Source organism: Musa acuminata, chromosome BXJ1-2, assembly GCF_036884655.1.
Source record: "Musa acuminata AAA Group cultivar baxijiao chromosome BXJ1-2, Cavendish_Baxijiao_AAA, whole genome shotgun sequence".
In the NCBI taxonomy this organism is placed as follows: Eukaryota; Viridiplantae; Streptophyta; class Magnoliopsida; order Zingiberales; family Musaceae; genus Musa; species Musa acuminata.
This window is the reverse complement of record NC_088328.1, coordinates 32,971,950-32,988,103: the sequence shown is the minus strand read 5'-3', so window position 1 is coordinate 32,988,103 and position 16,154 is coordinate 32,971,950. Positions and strand designations below refer to the sequence as shown.

The 16,154-nt window shown below is 45.6% G+C and overlaps 1 protein-coding gene across 1 annotated transcript; it reads right to left on the bottom strand.

Annotated features, from left to right (window-relative positions):
- Positions 1-8,742: 8,742 nt before the first annotated feature.
- Positions 8,743-10,876, bottom strand: LOC135610934 (protein FAF-like, chloroplastic). Its single transcript, XM_065106042.1, has 2 exons — positions 10,094-10,876; positions 8,743-9,993 (listed from the first exon to the last, which is right to left on the bottom strand). The coding sequence occupies exons 1-2, from the start codon at positions 10,459-10,461 to the stop codon at positions 8,865-8,867; spliced, it is 1,497 nt and encodes a 498-aa protein (XP_064962114.1). The 5' UTR covers positions 10,462-10,876; the 3' UTR covers positions 8,743-8,864.
- Positions 10,877-16,154: the final 5,278 nt, after the last annotated feature.

Sequence of the window (16,154 nt, the reverse complement as noted above, 5' to 3'; positions counted from 1 at the left end):
TGGAAGTTGGTTCTTACTGATTCAAATTTCTTTAATTTGCTTTGCAATATAGCACCTAACATCTGCCACCAAATTCATGTCACCGTGTGTGGATATATCACAAGTCGTGTGCTCCAATTTGATAGTTATCTTTTCTGGTGTGATAATTAACTGTGTAAGATACTTCAAAAAGAGGAGATATGACAGAAATCATTTATTCTTACCTCAATATCTCCTGACGACTTTGTGGTTGAGGTTTCCGTCAACTACTCTCTAGTTTGGGTGGCATCTTAATCGAGGATATTGTCCCTAGGCTTGCCTAATGAAATAAAAACAGATATGACAAAGTTAAAGAGAATTTATTTGGAAATCATTACCAAAATATGTAATAAACTTGATGATGGAATAATAAAAGAACATGGGAGAATGTGAGGCAGATGGAGAAAGCGCGAATTGTATGAAACCAACTGCGAAAACCAACTACTCTCGACTCTGCACCTAAACACCACAAGCACATAAACATTCTACATCCATAGTATACTTCAAATTAACTTTTTGGTACCTTAAGGGTGAAAGGTACAGCATACCTTACTAGGGAATTCATGTTGCCACTTTCCAACTCCAAATTCTGCAGGGACAAGCTGCTTTCTTGAAGATGAGGCATCTAAAACTTGTGTATCAGACCTTGAGGTGAAAATCGAGGTGGTGATTTTCAAGCCAGGAATTTAAGATACTAACGAGAAATATACGTAAACATACATACATTCGAAGTAAATCTTGAAGAAGAAACATAAGATATCTTTGATACTGTAGGGTTATAAGAATAAAGTACCAAGTCTACAGTTTTTGTTTTTCTGGACCATCTCAAATGTGTTTCTTTAGGTGATTGCCAGTTTGTCTATGTCCTGATATTGATACATTTACAAAACAATGGTCATGAGAAGTTTGGAGTATAACTTGTATGATCAGGCTTGTGTGAGAAATTAGTTTCTAATCTTGTACATTATATGAACAGGTTTTAAACTTAGATTCATTATTTCTGGAGGCTCAATTTTTATGCAACTCACTCTTCTACCATTTAAATCTTTCTCTTCTATCATCTAAATCTTTATCTACGAAAATTTTCTAACATGTGCCTTCATATTTTCTTCTTCATCATATGCATGCCTCTTAATATTTTACTCTTGTCCAAGCCTTTCATAAGATTTATTTCCTACGAGACATACTGCCTCGATCTTCATCTGCTAGCAGGACTGGGTTGTGCAGGTTTTTATTTGTGCATCATCAATTTGTATCACACATGAACTACGACAGCTAAGCTAGACTTTTGACTTTGTCGATGAATATCCCAGACACGCACAATATATGATTTCCCATGGTAAGACGCAATGTCAATGTCTCATAATTTGCTCGAAAGAAACATCATGATGCTGTTTTGAAGTTTTTACATATAAGGGGCAGGAATAAGTGTCCAGAACTTGCATACAAGTATGCTTTGGTTTTCAGCTATCCCATTTTATAGCATCAAATTAATGCAACTCATGTGGGAACATCAAATTGCAGTTGAAAGAAAGTAAATGTTGTGGATTTAGAATCGTTAATTTATTTGCATAGACAAGAGACATTCATCCACAGTTTAGTCTCCGACCTTTTAGACCAGACTACTGTTACCTTTTCCTTTTCATATTTTTCAAGTTGCATATTGTTACTGCAACCTCTTTTCACAAGATGTTTTGGTCATAGCTGTTGGAGGCTATGAAGATGGTTAAGCATGGACATTAACTGCTCTAGCTAACACCAGGAGTTGATGACTACTAGTAATATCTCATCTTCTCTTTGTCAAAACTACGTTTTGCACAATGCCAACAACATATCTTTAAACGGTAGATACGGGAAGTATGTAATTTACACCTAGTCTTCCATCCAACTTTGTTCCTTTTTGTACACCAACACCAACATCAACTTCAATTTCTTTTTTTATGTGACAGAAAAAAAAAGGTCAAACATGCGATTCTCACATCATGTCATAGTTCTTATGATAAAAAGATGTAATTTATGTCACCGTCCACCATTTAGGAACTTGAAAATTCTTTCTCATTTGCTATTGTATTTCCATAATGTGGCTGAAACCCAATTTTACAAGCTTCTTCTAAGAAGCTTGAAATTTGAGTAGTATAGGTTCACAAAAACGTGCATGGTACAAGTGCTAGAATTTTCTCATGCAAATATTTTAGCAACAACTCGAATTCCTTTACACTGATAGCTAATCCGGTGAGGTAAAAAGAGATTTCTAGTTTGCTCTAAATGTAATATAATATGTTTTTTTTTATTAGAATTTCAGGCCGTGGAGGAAAAAGCTTCTCCTATTAATAGCACTTCTAGCTAGAAATGGTATCCTGAGCAGCGTTATGACATCTATCATTTCGTCCGAACAAAATCGGTCATGTGTCTGTTCCCCTTGGATGCAACTATTTAAATCTGAGCTTTAGCTCCTTTGCTTCTAATATTTAACAGAGTGTCTTCATTAGGCTGCCCAAATAGTTAGTTCTTTAACTAAGAAAAAAGCATATCACTCTGGTCCATTTTATGAAGACAGTGACATGCTTCCCTTTGGTCCATTTTCAATGGGAGGCATAAAAGAGCATTGAGTTTTTAGTATCACCCAAATCCAAATTTCCTTAACATACAGTGTGGCGCGGGTCCATGCACCATATAAAAAGCTGATGTCTTTTTTGCTTTGCTAAGTTGACCTAATTCTATATTGATCATCAGTCATCTAAATCATCACTTGCTCTTCATGTAACCACCAATGTGGATTCAATAAAGAACCGTCAATATAATGCCCCCAGACTGAGATTAGAGTTTGAGGTGATTTGAAAAACTTTTCAATCTGTTTTGGATGACCCTACCGGACCAATTTCGTAGTGAGCAATAAAGAGAATTATCCCATCCATGTAAACAAGCAAAGAGAGAAAAGAACTATCACGGAAAAAGGAAGATAGCAGAAGATTCGAGTAGTTATGTAGTAAAAAAAATCTGAGCACTGTCTTAAGCCATGGAAAAGAGAATAAAAACCTGCAGTTTCTACGAGAATGCAAATCTTAATCTAGTTTTGTTTTCTGAAAACAGAAACAAAAATACGCACGATCCAGAAATAATAGCACGTATAAAGAAGACATAGATCATTAGGATACATACCATCAGTCCATCAGCAATGGTCGGCGAATTCTACCAACTCCCAGCAGCCCTTTTCCCACCCCATCAAGTTCTTCAAGGCAAAATTTGTCATTTCAACGCCTCCACAGATCAAGGCAAAATGAAGAAGCAGGAGAAACTGCCTAGCTGGATGTGTAATGGTTCGCAGCTTTATCAGTCTTGTTTGACAATAAAGCAACCCATTATTGTCTGTAAAAGAGCACAATTTGCTTCAAAACTCGAAGAAATACAAAAAGATGGTTGTCAGCTAGTCGTGTGATACTTGTAGTGGAATGGGGGGATTCATAGGCCGGAAATTTCATCTGCTGCTATCTATAAACGTTGTTATCAGACGCCTCTACTTAGGCTGACTAAATCATACCCAGAAATTGCTAAAATTGGTATGATCTCTCATAGACTTCGTTGCGGTGGGACGTCCATGCTCACGAGCCTCAGTCATCAAGTTTGTGACATGACATTGGACTTCAGTCCAACTGAAGTACGCTGCTTCTTATTAGCACATGAAGCAGATATTTTTAATCGAAGCTTTACGACCGAAAAGAGAACCACAGACGACAACAACTACTGAAGAGGCTAGTTTACATTCATTGAACAAGAAGAGGAAAAAAAAGAGAACATGTCACAGTGATTTTGCTGTAGATAAATATATCGGTCGCCGTCCTTCTGGATTTGGACAGCGTACCAACGAGCAACAACGGATATCTTTCTTGGCAGAGAAGGCGGTGGCCGGTAGCTCGAGGCCCGATGCACAGCGCTACAGTTTGGGAACGCACGAATCCAGGCGTCGTCATCGCCCGAAACGGCGCTGTCAGTCCTATACGTCCGGTGCAGGAACACCCATTTTCCTCCGTGCGCGCGTGTCGTCGTAACAGTGAACTACCAGACGCACCAAAAAGACTGCACCCTAACCATAGTATAGTAGGCCTTCGATTCGGAAATTTTTTTCTATCTTTTTAAGCAAAGCCCGTACTCGTACTCCTTTGGGTTCCGTATGTATGAATTTGATTTGCTGAGTTTTAATTGAAAATCACATCATAACCTACTCAACCCGATACCACCCCGTGGCTTTCGTCACTAACTCATTTATGAATGTTCAAATGACCACACCATGGCCGTTTATTCAAAGCAAGGCTCGTCTGTCTATACATATTAATTCAACTAGAAACCTTTAGAAACACAAAAGTGGCAAGTTTCTCGAGGCCAATCACTATAGCCGTTTAACATCCCAAACCATATCACCACAATCAAATGTAGACATTCGAATATGTTCTTTCATAGGCCATTTTATGTTTTACACGCATGCAACTCGAGTTCTCAATAAGGTAAAAATAAATGGTGGAAAAAAAACCTTTAAAAAAAGAAACAACCTTGAAACGCCATTACAATGAACCACTCTTAAGAGAAAATAATTGAAGATACTGGTACAACTGGCTAATCACCGTATAAGAATGAAAATATTAATTTCAGAACGAGACACTAATCATGCTAAACTCTAAAATATTCCTCTTTCAAATCATTGCTGCCTCTTATTTATGCTCAACATAAAAATAGTTGTATGTAAAAAAGGATGATTTCAAATAGTACTTTCAATGTAATAAAATAGCCGAATTATCTCAATCAAACTTACTATAAGTCTAAAAATATGATATTGTAAGCAATAACATTTAACAAGGCAGATATGATGTCATTTGCAAGGTTTTTTTATAGTGTTTATAGTATTTGACAGTATCTCAATAAAATATTATAAATACTATTAAAAAATATTATAAATGAGTTAAATGAAAACAATGTAACAATTGAAAACTGGTAAAAAAAAATGAAGGAAATAATTTAGCAAAGAAACTTTTGAGGGGTATGTTAAATTAGAGATATTGCTTGGAAAAAAAAAGTACCTTTTAAAAAAATCTAAAACATGAATTTTTTTTTTTAAATCATTCTTTGAAAAAAAAAGAGAGAGAAGATACTATCATTGTGGCACATGTAAAAGGTGTTTTAAATTATAATGAAACATCGTATACAGTTAAAGTCATCTCTTAAATATATTTGAATCTAATAATTGTCAGCTAATCTAGTTAATAAAGATCATGATAGACAGATCCTGATTTCGAATGCTGCCTTCTTCTTTTTAATTATAGTAAGAATGATCCAATAGCTGACAACCATTCCAAGATTTCATTATCATTGCCTCATAAAATGACTTCAATGTTAGTTTTTAATCTCTATCAATTTGATCTCAGTTTTAATAAATGAAAACCTGAAGTATAATTTAAAGTTTCAGTCCGACACTAACTTCGCCGAACAATTGAACCGGTACAGCACCAAAAGATTGTTTAATATTAATCCAAAAGGAGTAATTTCGGTTCAAGAATTGGCCTCTCAACGAACTAAACTGAACCAAATACATCAACTAGAACCAACAACGATGGCTGCATCACTACGCCTTGATCACACTACAGAAACCTAATTTAAATAAACATAGCAGGATATTTTATGGAAGTATGGGTGTGCAAACAAAATGAGGTCCGGATAGGATATCATGTATCTTAAAGATTCCGCTAACTTATTTTATTAATTAGATGAATCGTGATTTTACATCCAAATGTGTTCGTTTCCAGATCTTCCAAAACACACTTGAAAGAAATATAACTCCTAAATGTTTTGTCAAACATTTGCTTCTCATGATAAATCTAATCCCTCTACAGATGGTGCACACATCGTCATGATCAACATGGAGAGGTACAAATGTACATTCCCCGGAATGGTCACTCCGACAATAAGGGCGCGAACATAACATAAGCGCCCTTATCTCTAATGACCAAAGGAGACAACAAACAATGTATGGAGGGACAAATGTCACATAACATAAGCGCAGAAAAAGTAAACTGGGAAGGATATTGGATGTATTACCGAAATAAGTGTGCCAGCATGATTCCCGTCATCGATGTGAAAAGCGAAATGTGAATTGCCGACACTATGTCGATCTCTGGTCAACCGTGATGCCACCTCTTGTTCGGCTCCAACCTTGATCAAGATCATGTGTTTATCTCGTATTGAAATTAAATCGCATTTGTTCATCCAGAATAAATTTCCTGGTCTGACACACAAATAGGGTTAACAACAACAGGATCTCGGGACTCACTCTGCTCGGGCAATTTCCTCAGAGCTCCATCAACAGACAGATTGTCTGCGTCGAAGAAAGGTGAAATCGAGAGGGAAACGTGGAAGATGACGTGGGTGTCGGGTGACTGGAAGAGTTCCTCCGGGGCGGGGCGCGATCGATAGACTCGGTTTGGTGAGAACAAGAGACCATAATGGGGATCAACCAAGAAGTCTTTAGGGTTTGGACTAGCTATGAGACGAAGGCCTTAGGCGATAGGAGGAATTCGTCCAGAATGCGATCGATAGACTCGGTATGACTTGTATGGGTCCAGGAAAAGATGAGATCATGAAGGGAACCTCGAACCTGCACCAGATTGTGGATCAGCTAAGAACGAGTTAGGGTTTGGTCCTGGCAGATGACAAAGACGTCGGGCGATTGGAGGAGGTCCTGCAGGGCGGGGCGCGTTGAACTTCTCTGCGTCCAAGAAAACATGACGTCAAGAAGGGAACATCGACACCCCACCAGATCGGGACCGGCCACCACGAATGAGTTAGCGTTTGGACCTGGCAGATGAGGAAGATGTCGGACAGAAGGAGGAAGCAGGCGAGGCGCCTGCCTGCGAGAGATCTCTTAGCAGAGGGTTCCGAGATCGACGGAGAGGGAGGAGGATGGCGGCGATAGGTCAGGGAAGAGGGAGAGCTGGCGAATGAGGGCAGGAGGCGGTTTCGCACCACCATCTTTGTTGCGTAAAACGTCTCTCTCCTCGGTTTGGTATTTATACGCAGGGATTCTGCGAATGATGGCACGACGATTTGGGCTCTAATTCTGTTACGCTGGAAGCGGGAACGAAATCATGGATTCGGATCTTTTCGTTCCATGGATCCGATTTCGTGGATGAACTCCAAATTTACGTGGGTCATAAATCACGATCCGGCCCAACCCGGTGGATCGCCCAAGTCGTGGCCCGTTAATTTGATGGGGGCAGACTCGAATGCTTTCACTCTCCATCAGAAAACCAATTTCTCTTTTTTATCTACACTTGCAAAAATATCCATTTAAGAAAAGGCTGTGTAGAATTTTATGATAATCTTCAAGTCATAATAACATAAACTTATAGTGTTATCACACCTCACCTGCAAATAAATTAAGTGAACTTTACTACTTACTGATATAAGAGGGTCTTAACATGTGGATGATCCAACATCGCGTCATGCCAGATTGGATACACTATTAGCCTGACATGCGATCGGGCATTATTATGTGCAGCATCAACTCGATGTCACCTTGGGTACCCATAATGGTCATTTACACTCACTCATCGCTACAAAGCCCACCACATGGAAGATATCAAGTGATTCTAGTATGGGGAGTCTTTGTCTTTGTCAACTTTAGTCCTGACCCCATGGATTATGATAGACTGAGATGCCGGACTCGAACTGACTTGGAATCTTCTTGCATGTCGGACAGGAAATTTAGTGATGAGAGAGAGAGAGGGCAAAGTGACAAAAGCACAGCAGAGAGTTCCTTCAACAATGTAGGCTCTCTTTTGACAGACAGACAGCAGCAGCAAGCAAGCTTGCCAAAATGTGTGAACCATGGAACGAGACCGGATTCCGTGTGTCTTCAGGTTGCTCCCTGCTCTTTCTGCCTTTGCCTTACTAGGCTTTCTGAATCTGGCATCTCCATGTAACTACAAGGGGGGAAGAACATTGCCCAATACCTACCATCAACACTTGCAATGCTAGAGAGGCATGGTATGATAGGTATGTTAAAGCGGCTTTTCTATGGGTCGATGGCGAGCTGAGGGAGACAAAAGGCATTAGGTTCTCCTTCTTTCCTCTCCTTTTTGCCTTCGGCTCTACGGTGAGCTCTGCCTCTGCTGTTACCACTTGTATTTCATGATGATGTATGTTGCGCTAGTGGGAGCTTAGATTCCCGCCATCTCATGTTCTTCTTCCGCAATCCCTACTGTTACATTTAGGTCAGCATCCGAAGGTGCCGGCAGCTGCTACCTTCCCCAGGTATACCAAACACAGAAATCGCTTTGGCTTTAAGCAAGATCTCTAACGTTGCCTGGCTACTGTTTTCCCCTTTCCTTTTTCTCATGGTATTAAGCCTGTTCATGTTGCCGATCCATCGACAACTGTAAAACGAGAAAAATAAGCCGATCCCAGTTGAAGAGCAGTAAGAAACTGTGATCCCGAAGCTGATGGGATTTGCAGAGGGGAAGCAACACCCAGAAAAGAACATATAACACAATCCCTCCGAATCCATCTCTTTTGACTGAAATAAGATGCCTTTACGTCGACCGTCGAAAGCACATGCACGTCTTGACACCTCTCACCACGGTTGTGTGCGCACATCTCAAAGCATCCATGGTCTTCCATAGCATGATACCGATATGTTTCCCAGATCAAACGAGAACAACATCAACAACACCCCGATCATCTATTGTAGTGTCCAACTTAATCATTGGTGGGAAGAAAAGAAGATTGACTGCGATACAGGGGAGATAGATCAAACCACACGGTGAGGGTTTGGACATGGTTAGGAATGCTAGCGAGTGGTCTTAAGAGGAAGTGGCAATGCAACAGGGCTCCCATATGAACAGCGGCCTCCGTAGCTGGCTGCACCTCCTCATGTTGTGCAGCAGCTCCTGGCGGCTCCGCCGCTTGGAAGTGAATAGGATCTTGTTTTCCTGCGGCGAGTGGTGTTCCCATGGCCCGCCGTGGCCGTGCTCGTTGTAGCCTGCCGTGGCTGCACTGAGCGTGGACGCCGCCGCCGCTGTGGTGGCCGTCGGTGATGCCCGCGTGGCTGACGGAGCTGATGCGACACGGCGGTTGTGTTTGTTCTGATTGCTTGTGCTGTCGTCGTCCGACAGCGGCGTGCCGCCGACGAACTTGTTGATGACGAGCGAAGACCGGTGCACTTTGGTGGCGCCACTCTGTTGCTGGGGCTGCCTGCTCACCTTCACCTCGACGACAGTGCCCCTGTCTACCACTTCCACTTCCTCTTCTTCTTCCTCTTCCTCTTCTTCACGGCAGTTCTTTTCTTCTGATTCTACCTCCAATTGCGTTATATCGGTTACTTCTTCGTCTTTAGCATCAACATCTTGTTGTTCGCGTGATTGTAAGGTCTCGGACTCATAACCCGGCTCGTCTTCGGACGTGGCATCGATGAAGGAGAGCAGGAGGCGGCCGTCCACGCGCTGGGCGTGAAGGTAGTTCTGACAAGGAACGAGGACGGCCTCGACGACGAGGCGCCCGTCGCGGCGGTGAGGCCGCATGTGGAGGCACGGCCCATTGCGTCGAGAGATCGACGGGAGCGGCGGGGGGAACGACTTCAGTGGCGACCGCCTGCCAATGGAGCAGTAGCAGTGGTAGTTGACCGACTTCAGCTCCTTCGCCTGGTGCCGCCGCACTCCGCTCGCCTCGGCTCCAGCTTCCGGTACAACGAAGTGCTTCTCTTCGCTATCTTTCTTCTCTTCTTCCTTCTCAACGTCGAAGCCCTGGAGTGGACCGCAGTAGTCGAGGTCATCCATGAAGGAGAAGTATTCGGAGCCCGTCTCGGAGCCGAGGTTCTCGGTGCAGATCTCGAGGCTTTCCTGGCTCAACAAGCTGCGAGACCGCCTCAGGAGGAAGGTAGTCGATGAGCTTTGCATGACAGCCACCGACATCCTCCTTGTACTATGTGGTACACTGAGAACGAAGGAGCAAAGGAGCGCGTATAGCTCGAAGCATGGGAGAGGAAGTCGAGAGCGGAGGCGATTGAACTGAGACCAGTCGGAAATATATTTACCTCAAAAAAGGACGGCACTCGCAGTCCAAGGTATCCTTTCCTCGAGAGTTGGGAAGGATGGGATAGATAGATTGTGCCGGTTTGTGCTTCTTGGAAGAGACAGAGGCAGGCTGAGAAGGAGTGAGAGAAAGGAGGGAGGGGGTGGTATTTGTAGTTGGAGAGAGAGAGAGAGAGAGAGAGGCTTCTTGATCCCATTTGGATTCTTGCAGCCTCCATAGGGGGAAAAAGGGGCTCCACCACCACCCCCCATCCACAGTCACAACACCTTCCTTGTGCTTTCCAGCTTCACCTGTTCCCTTCTTTCTACCTTCCTTCTCTCCCCCTGCATCGGTCTCTTGGCTTTGTGGCTCAATCATACTCCCCTGCATGTTGCCTCTCTGCTTCCCTAAGCAATAGCTTTTAGGTCAGTTTTCTTTGTGTGCCATTCTCCACATTTTATTACAACTTTCTTCCTGAACCTGCTTCACATTCTCCACATTCTTAGGTATTTCTCTCTGATTCTAATGCCCCTTCAGCTGGCGTTAATCTTCATGTTTTGATCGGCACTAAAACTCGTTCTCTCTCTCTCTCTCTCTCTCTCATAAACTGCTAATATTTACATCTACTATATGGTTTCTAAAAGCAAGGAGGCCAAAGAAAGGAAGACGGGATTCCAGTTGTTATTTATCTTCCTGTCTCATCTTCTCATCTCAGCAACGTGTTTTCATTGTTACACAGTCGATACGGCCATGCATACAATACGTACGCATAGAAAATACATGTATTAAGATGCCATATCGATGACGAGAGGCAAATTAGGAGCACGAGATTTGCATTGCACGCAATCCATGCGGTGAAGCTTCGGAGTTGGTGACTTGGTTGGGAAGACCTTTCCTTTCTTCTTTTCCTCCACAATTATTAAAGGGATTGATGTGATAAGAAAGCTTGTTGGGATGGGGTCCTCTTATGAGTCCCAACTCTTTGTCCGTCCAAAAGGTATCGATCTAATGAATCTGCTCTCTTTGCCCGTCCCATGAAATACTCGGTGTGCATGCAGATGTGGCCGGTGGTCGTACGGAGCCGCCCGTTTATGTGTCTCGCCGGTGTTCTTGTGAATTGTTGTCGCTTTGATCCATCTACGAATCGATGATAGTGTTACGCATGAATCAATGATAATGTTACTGATTTAGGTTGTCCTCTTTACCTGCAAATAACTATTATCGGACGATTTACCTACGAAAAGTATCTTTCTTATTCTTCCTCCTTTGCAAATAAACATAATAAATCATCAAATACTCATTCCACAAGCGAATGAAATTAGAGGTTGCGGAAAGGTAAGATCGGACTATAAATAGTAAAATTATATTATATTATAATTAGTAAAGAATTGTGAATAGTAAATAAAAAATAAAATAAAATAAAATAAAATAAAACATTTTTTTTAGTGAATCGACTAGATTATATATCATCTCTCTCATACATGGATAACAAACAATAAAGAGGTAAATATAAGGTTTTTACTACATTGTTAGAGATAATTCTATCAAATAATAAATTAGTTAATTAATTAATTTGGTAGGAAAAGAAGCGCGACATGCGACCAGCAAAGTTTAGTTCGAGTGAGGGGATGTACATACAGTTCATGGGCGTTCGTGTCCTTTCACGGCCTCGGTCGTCCCTGCCATGAACAGCAGCAGACAGACATGACCGGGAACTGCACTCGCATCGCCTGCTCTCTCCTTCTTCATGGAAAATTACTTTCGCGTGTTTATCCACGGAGACCCGACAGCGATGACGTGACGCGAATGATCCACCTCTCAGGAAGCATCACCGGCACCCACTTTGCCTAGAGATTAATGGCTCCATCGGAAGCTGGTCATCGCTTCTCTTCCTCTCAACCACAATCACCGAGAAGAATAAGAAGAAGAACCGGGCTCGGTGGCGCAGGAGACAGCAACAGGTCGACTCAGCCTTTGCCACCAACCACTCGACCCACTGCTGCAGACCAACCTCCGGCACGCAATCTAGCACAGAATCTCCTTCCACCGCAGACAACGACTCGAACATCTCTCCCTCTCCCTCTCCCTCTCCCACTCATCCGAGCGAGAGCGGAGGAGGTTGACGACACAGGAAACTAGAGGACCGTCCTTGAAAGCGATACCGCAGGGGAGGGTGGCACGAAACATTTGAGGGAGGAGTTATTGTGGGGCCAGCAGCAGCAGAGGATCCTGGGAGACTTTTGTCCCCTTTGACGACACCACCGCCACCAACACCACCACCGGCGGAAAGAATCTGGAAGGCCGGACCATCGAATCGCTATTATACGTGTTGGGGAATGAGCGTGTCATCGCCCGATGAGTCAGCACGACTTGGTTCACGGGTCAATGTCGGGAGCCTCCTGTCGACTGAGCTGGTCATCGGAGCCGACTAGATCCTCGAGTCGAGGGGTGGGTTGGCCGATGACTCGCCACAAGGGCGTCGGTCTGCGACTCTCGAGGATGGGCTGCCTTCATGCAAAAATGGCATTCGTCGGGTGATCCCCGACTTTGGCTCCTCCGATGAGCAAGTCAATGATGGGTTCAATTGTTTTTTGCCCCCCTCTCCTCGGCCGGATGCCGGCCAAAGGTCTTTATACTACTGTACGAGGGTTGGCGTGGTGGACGTGCCAAACATTGCCTTGGTACGGATTCTGACTTGGTGTGTCTTGGGGGCGGCGCCATCCCGGGATTCCCAGGACGAGACGTGTCGAGCAGCGCCTTGGTACGGATTCTGATCTGACGTGTGGCATTGGCTGTGACGTGTCTTGGACCCAAAATATGCCCTATCACTTCTCCGCCCTCCCCCCCCCCCCTCGTCAAGGCATGTCGTGGGGTCCCTGAAGGGCCGAGAGGCATGCTTGGGTCGGACCGCTGCAATTGTGTTGATTGCTTGTGGGTGGAACTTGGATTTGTTCATCGTGGGGCGGTTTGGAGGGGCAGTGCCCCATGCCTCAGGAAGGATTGACTTTGGCGATTAGGCGTTTGGGGCCAGATAAGGCGAGACCGACGTATCGTAAGTCGGATAACTGGTTTGGCGCGGCTCCGAATTGGGGTCGACGAGTCCCAAGTTGTGGATCACGATGGAGCGAGTCGCAAGTCGAGGATCGACGAGTCGCAAGTCGAGGATCGCAATGGAGTGAGTCGAAAGTCGAGATCGAGCTGGAGCACCCGGGCAGGATCTGAACCTATGGGCCGAGTGACCAAGCTCGAGCATAGGTTTTGGGGCCGACGGGTCGCAAGTCGGGAGCGATCTAGAGTGACCCGGGCAAGATTGGAACTGTGGGCTGAGGGATTAATCCCGGGCTCAGGCCTGGTGCCAGCGAGTCGCAAGTCGGGGGCGATGTGGAGCGACTCGAGCATGATTGGACCTGTGGGCTGAGTGACTATACTCAGGCTCAGGTTTTGGGGCCGACGGGTCGCAAGTCGAGAGCGATCTGGAGCGACCCGGGCAAGATTAGAACTGTGGGTCGAGGGATTAATCCCGGGCTTAGGCCTGGTGCAGGCGAGTCATAAGTTAGGCGCGATCTAGAGCGACTCGGGAAGGATTGGACCTGTGGGCTGAGTGACTATACTCGGGCTCAAGCTTGGTGCCGGCGAGTCGCAAGTCGGGGGCGATCTAGAGCGACTCGGGCAGGATTGGACCTGTGGGCTGAGTGACTGAACTCGGGCTCAGGTTTTGGTGCCGGCGGGTGGCAAGTCAGGAGCGATCTATAGCGACCCGAGTAGGAGCTGGACCTATGAGCCGAGTGATTGAACTCAGGCTCAGGTTTTGGTGTCGGCGGGTTGCAAGTTGGGAGCGATCTGGAGCGACTCGGGTAGGAGCTGGGCCGACGCCTTGTCACACTCTGGTGGGAGACCTCTTGTCCCGAGCGACTGGTGGCGGGAGATTTTGGATGACGAGGCATCTTTCGAGGGGTCCCTTGGGACGTGGAGTTGCTTGGGGTTCCTTGAGACAGTGCCCGAGGTGACCATTTCGAATCAAGTCCTCGATTTGATTCTGGAGGTCATGGCAATCTTCCGCATCATGGCCGTAGTCCCGGTGGAACGTGTTCAGAAGGAGAGGTGGGGGCCTCAGGAGCAGTAGCTCTTGTCAGTCGAGCCTCTGGCGGGGTTGCACCGGGGCTGTTGAGGTAGTTCCCCGGGATTGTTCCACCCTTGGCCTCTTGTTGTCCATGCACTTTCCCGCCACTAGAGCTTTGGCGGCGATGTACTGGTTGGCGCGCTGGAGCATCTCGGGGATGGTTACTGGCGGCTTCTCGATCAGCGACCATAAGAACCTTGAAGGCTTAAAGCCCATCAGAAACGCTAGTCCTCTGAAGGTGGTCAGGAACGCCCGACACATTAGGGCGTCAGAGGTGCCGTAGAGGGCCATTTGAGCCCAAAATGCCGCGACATGCTCCGCAGGGTCAAAGCTATCGTCGTATGTCTCTAATGCCGACAACATGAAGTTGAGGGGTATAGGCTTGTCATGTTTTTCCTGAGTAAAAGGGAAACCACCCGAGCCGCCTTCGTTCGACTCGCTCCGTGACTTCTGGAATTCACACTGGAACTCATCCAGGCGTTGGTTGACCCGGGACAACTGGATCCCGAACGAGTCGTCCGCTGAGTCAGACGATATGGTGTCAGGCTCGGAGCAGGGCGGTATGATTCGACAAGGTGCGGGTATGCTCTGCTCGGCGGACCTCTTGGGTCCATCGTTTGATCTTGGGCTTCTCCCGTCCCGACCTGCTCCCTACTCGGTTTTTGTCAGGTCGAGTCAGGGGATCGAGCTGCTAGTCGAACGATCTGGGGAATGAGTGGAACGAGCATCTGCATCATCCCTGCCATTGCCTGCACTTGCTTGGTCAGGTTGAGGAATGCCTTGGGCGATACAACCAAGGGTCCTGTGGTAAGTCCGGGGGGTGACAACCCCGGGTCATTAAACAGGCGCCAGTAGCAATCTGGCGTCGAGGCCGTGATCCCCCTATCTCTAGGGAGGGGGAGGGACTGATCTCCAGTCTCGGCGAAGGGGTGACCGGTCGACGGTTCTCCTTCGGGGAGAGCTCCTGCGAGATGCTCCTATGACATGACCCTCATTCTAGTGCCAAAATGTTGGGGAACGAATGTGCCACAGCTGATGAGTCAGCACGGCTTAATCCACGGGTCAATGTCGGGAGCCTCCTGCCGGTTGAGTTGGTTGTCGGAGCCGACTAGATCCTCGAGTCGAGGGGTGGTTTGGTCGATGACTCGCCACGGGGGTGCCAATCCGCGACTCCCGAGGTTAGGCTGCCTTCCTGTAAAAATGGCCTTCGTCGGGTGATCCCCGACTTTGGCCCCTCCGAAAAGCAAGTTAGTGGTGGGTTCAATTGTTTTTTGCCCCCCTCTCTTGAGTCGGATGCCGGCCAAAAGTCTTTACACTACTATACGAGGGTCAATTGTACGCGGGTTGGCGTGATGGACATGTCAAACAGTGCCTTGGTACGGATTTTGACTTGACGTGTCTTGGGGGCGACGTCTTCCCTGAATTTTCGGGACAAGATATGCCGAGCAACGCCTCGGTATAGATTCTCACCTGACATGTGGCATCGACCGTGATGTATCTTGGACCCAAAATATGCCTTATCAATACGCATGCGACCAACCGATCGAGCGATATATATTGAGTTTGATCCACCTCTCAACATAATATTATGTATATGTAAATTAAGTTATCACAAGTATAGAATAATAAAAATAACGGCAAAGAACATGTCAAGAAGAAGGTTAAAATTCTGCCAAGAATTATCCATTTCTGGACAGGTGAAAGACATCGGAGTCGATGAGATCCCAAAGGAAAACCTTTTTCCTTGTAGGTTCTGTAAGAGTAGCATAAACTTTTCTGCATTAGTGATCACCCCCCCCCCCCCCCCCCATCATCATTTTACTGTGGTGTCAGAGCAGATCCATTGTTTTCCTGCGTGACCAGCCGAGCACAAGACCAACCTTGGCTGAATTCACAGCAAGCAGGCATCGACGGATTTATACGCACAAGTGGAAGAAATCAGTCATGACTTGTTCCCCAACCA

Excerpts from the sequence above, each read along its gene's own strand:
- LOC135610934 (XM_065106042.1), bottom strand. The coding sequence starts at position 10,461 with ATGCAGGGGAGTATGATTGAGCCACAAAGCCAAGAGACCGATGCAGGG. Across the intron at positions 9,994-10,093 it reads GAGTGCCGTCCTTTTTTGAG|TGTACCACATAGTACAAGGA; the intron begins GTAAATATATTT and ends CTTCGTTCTCAG.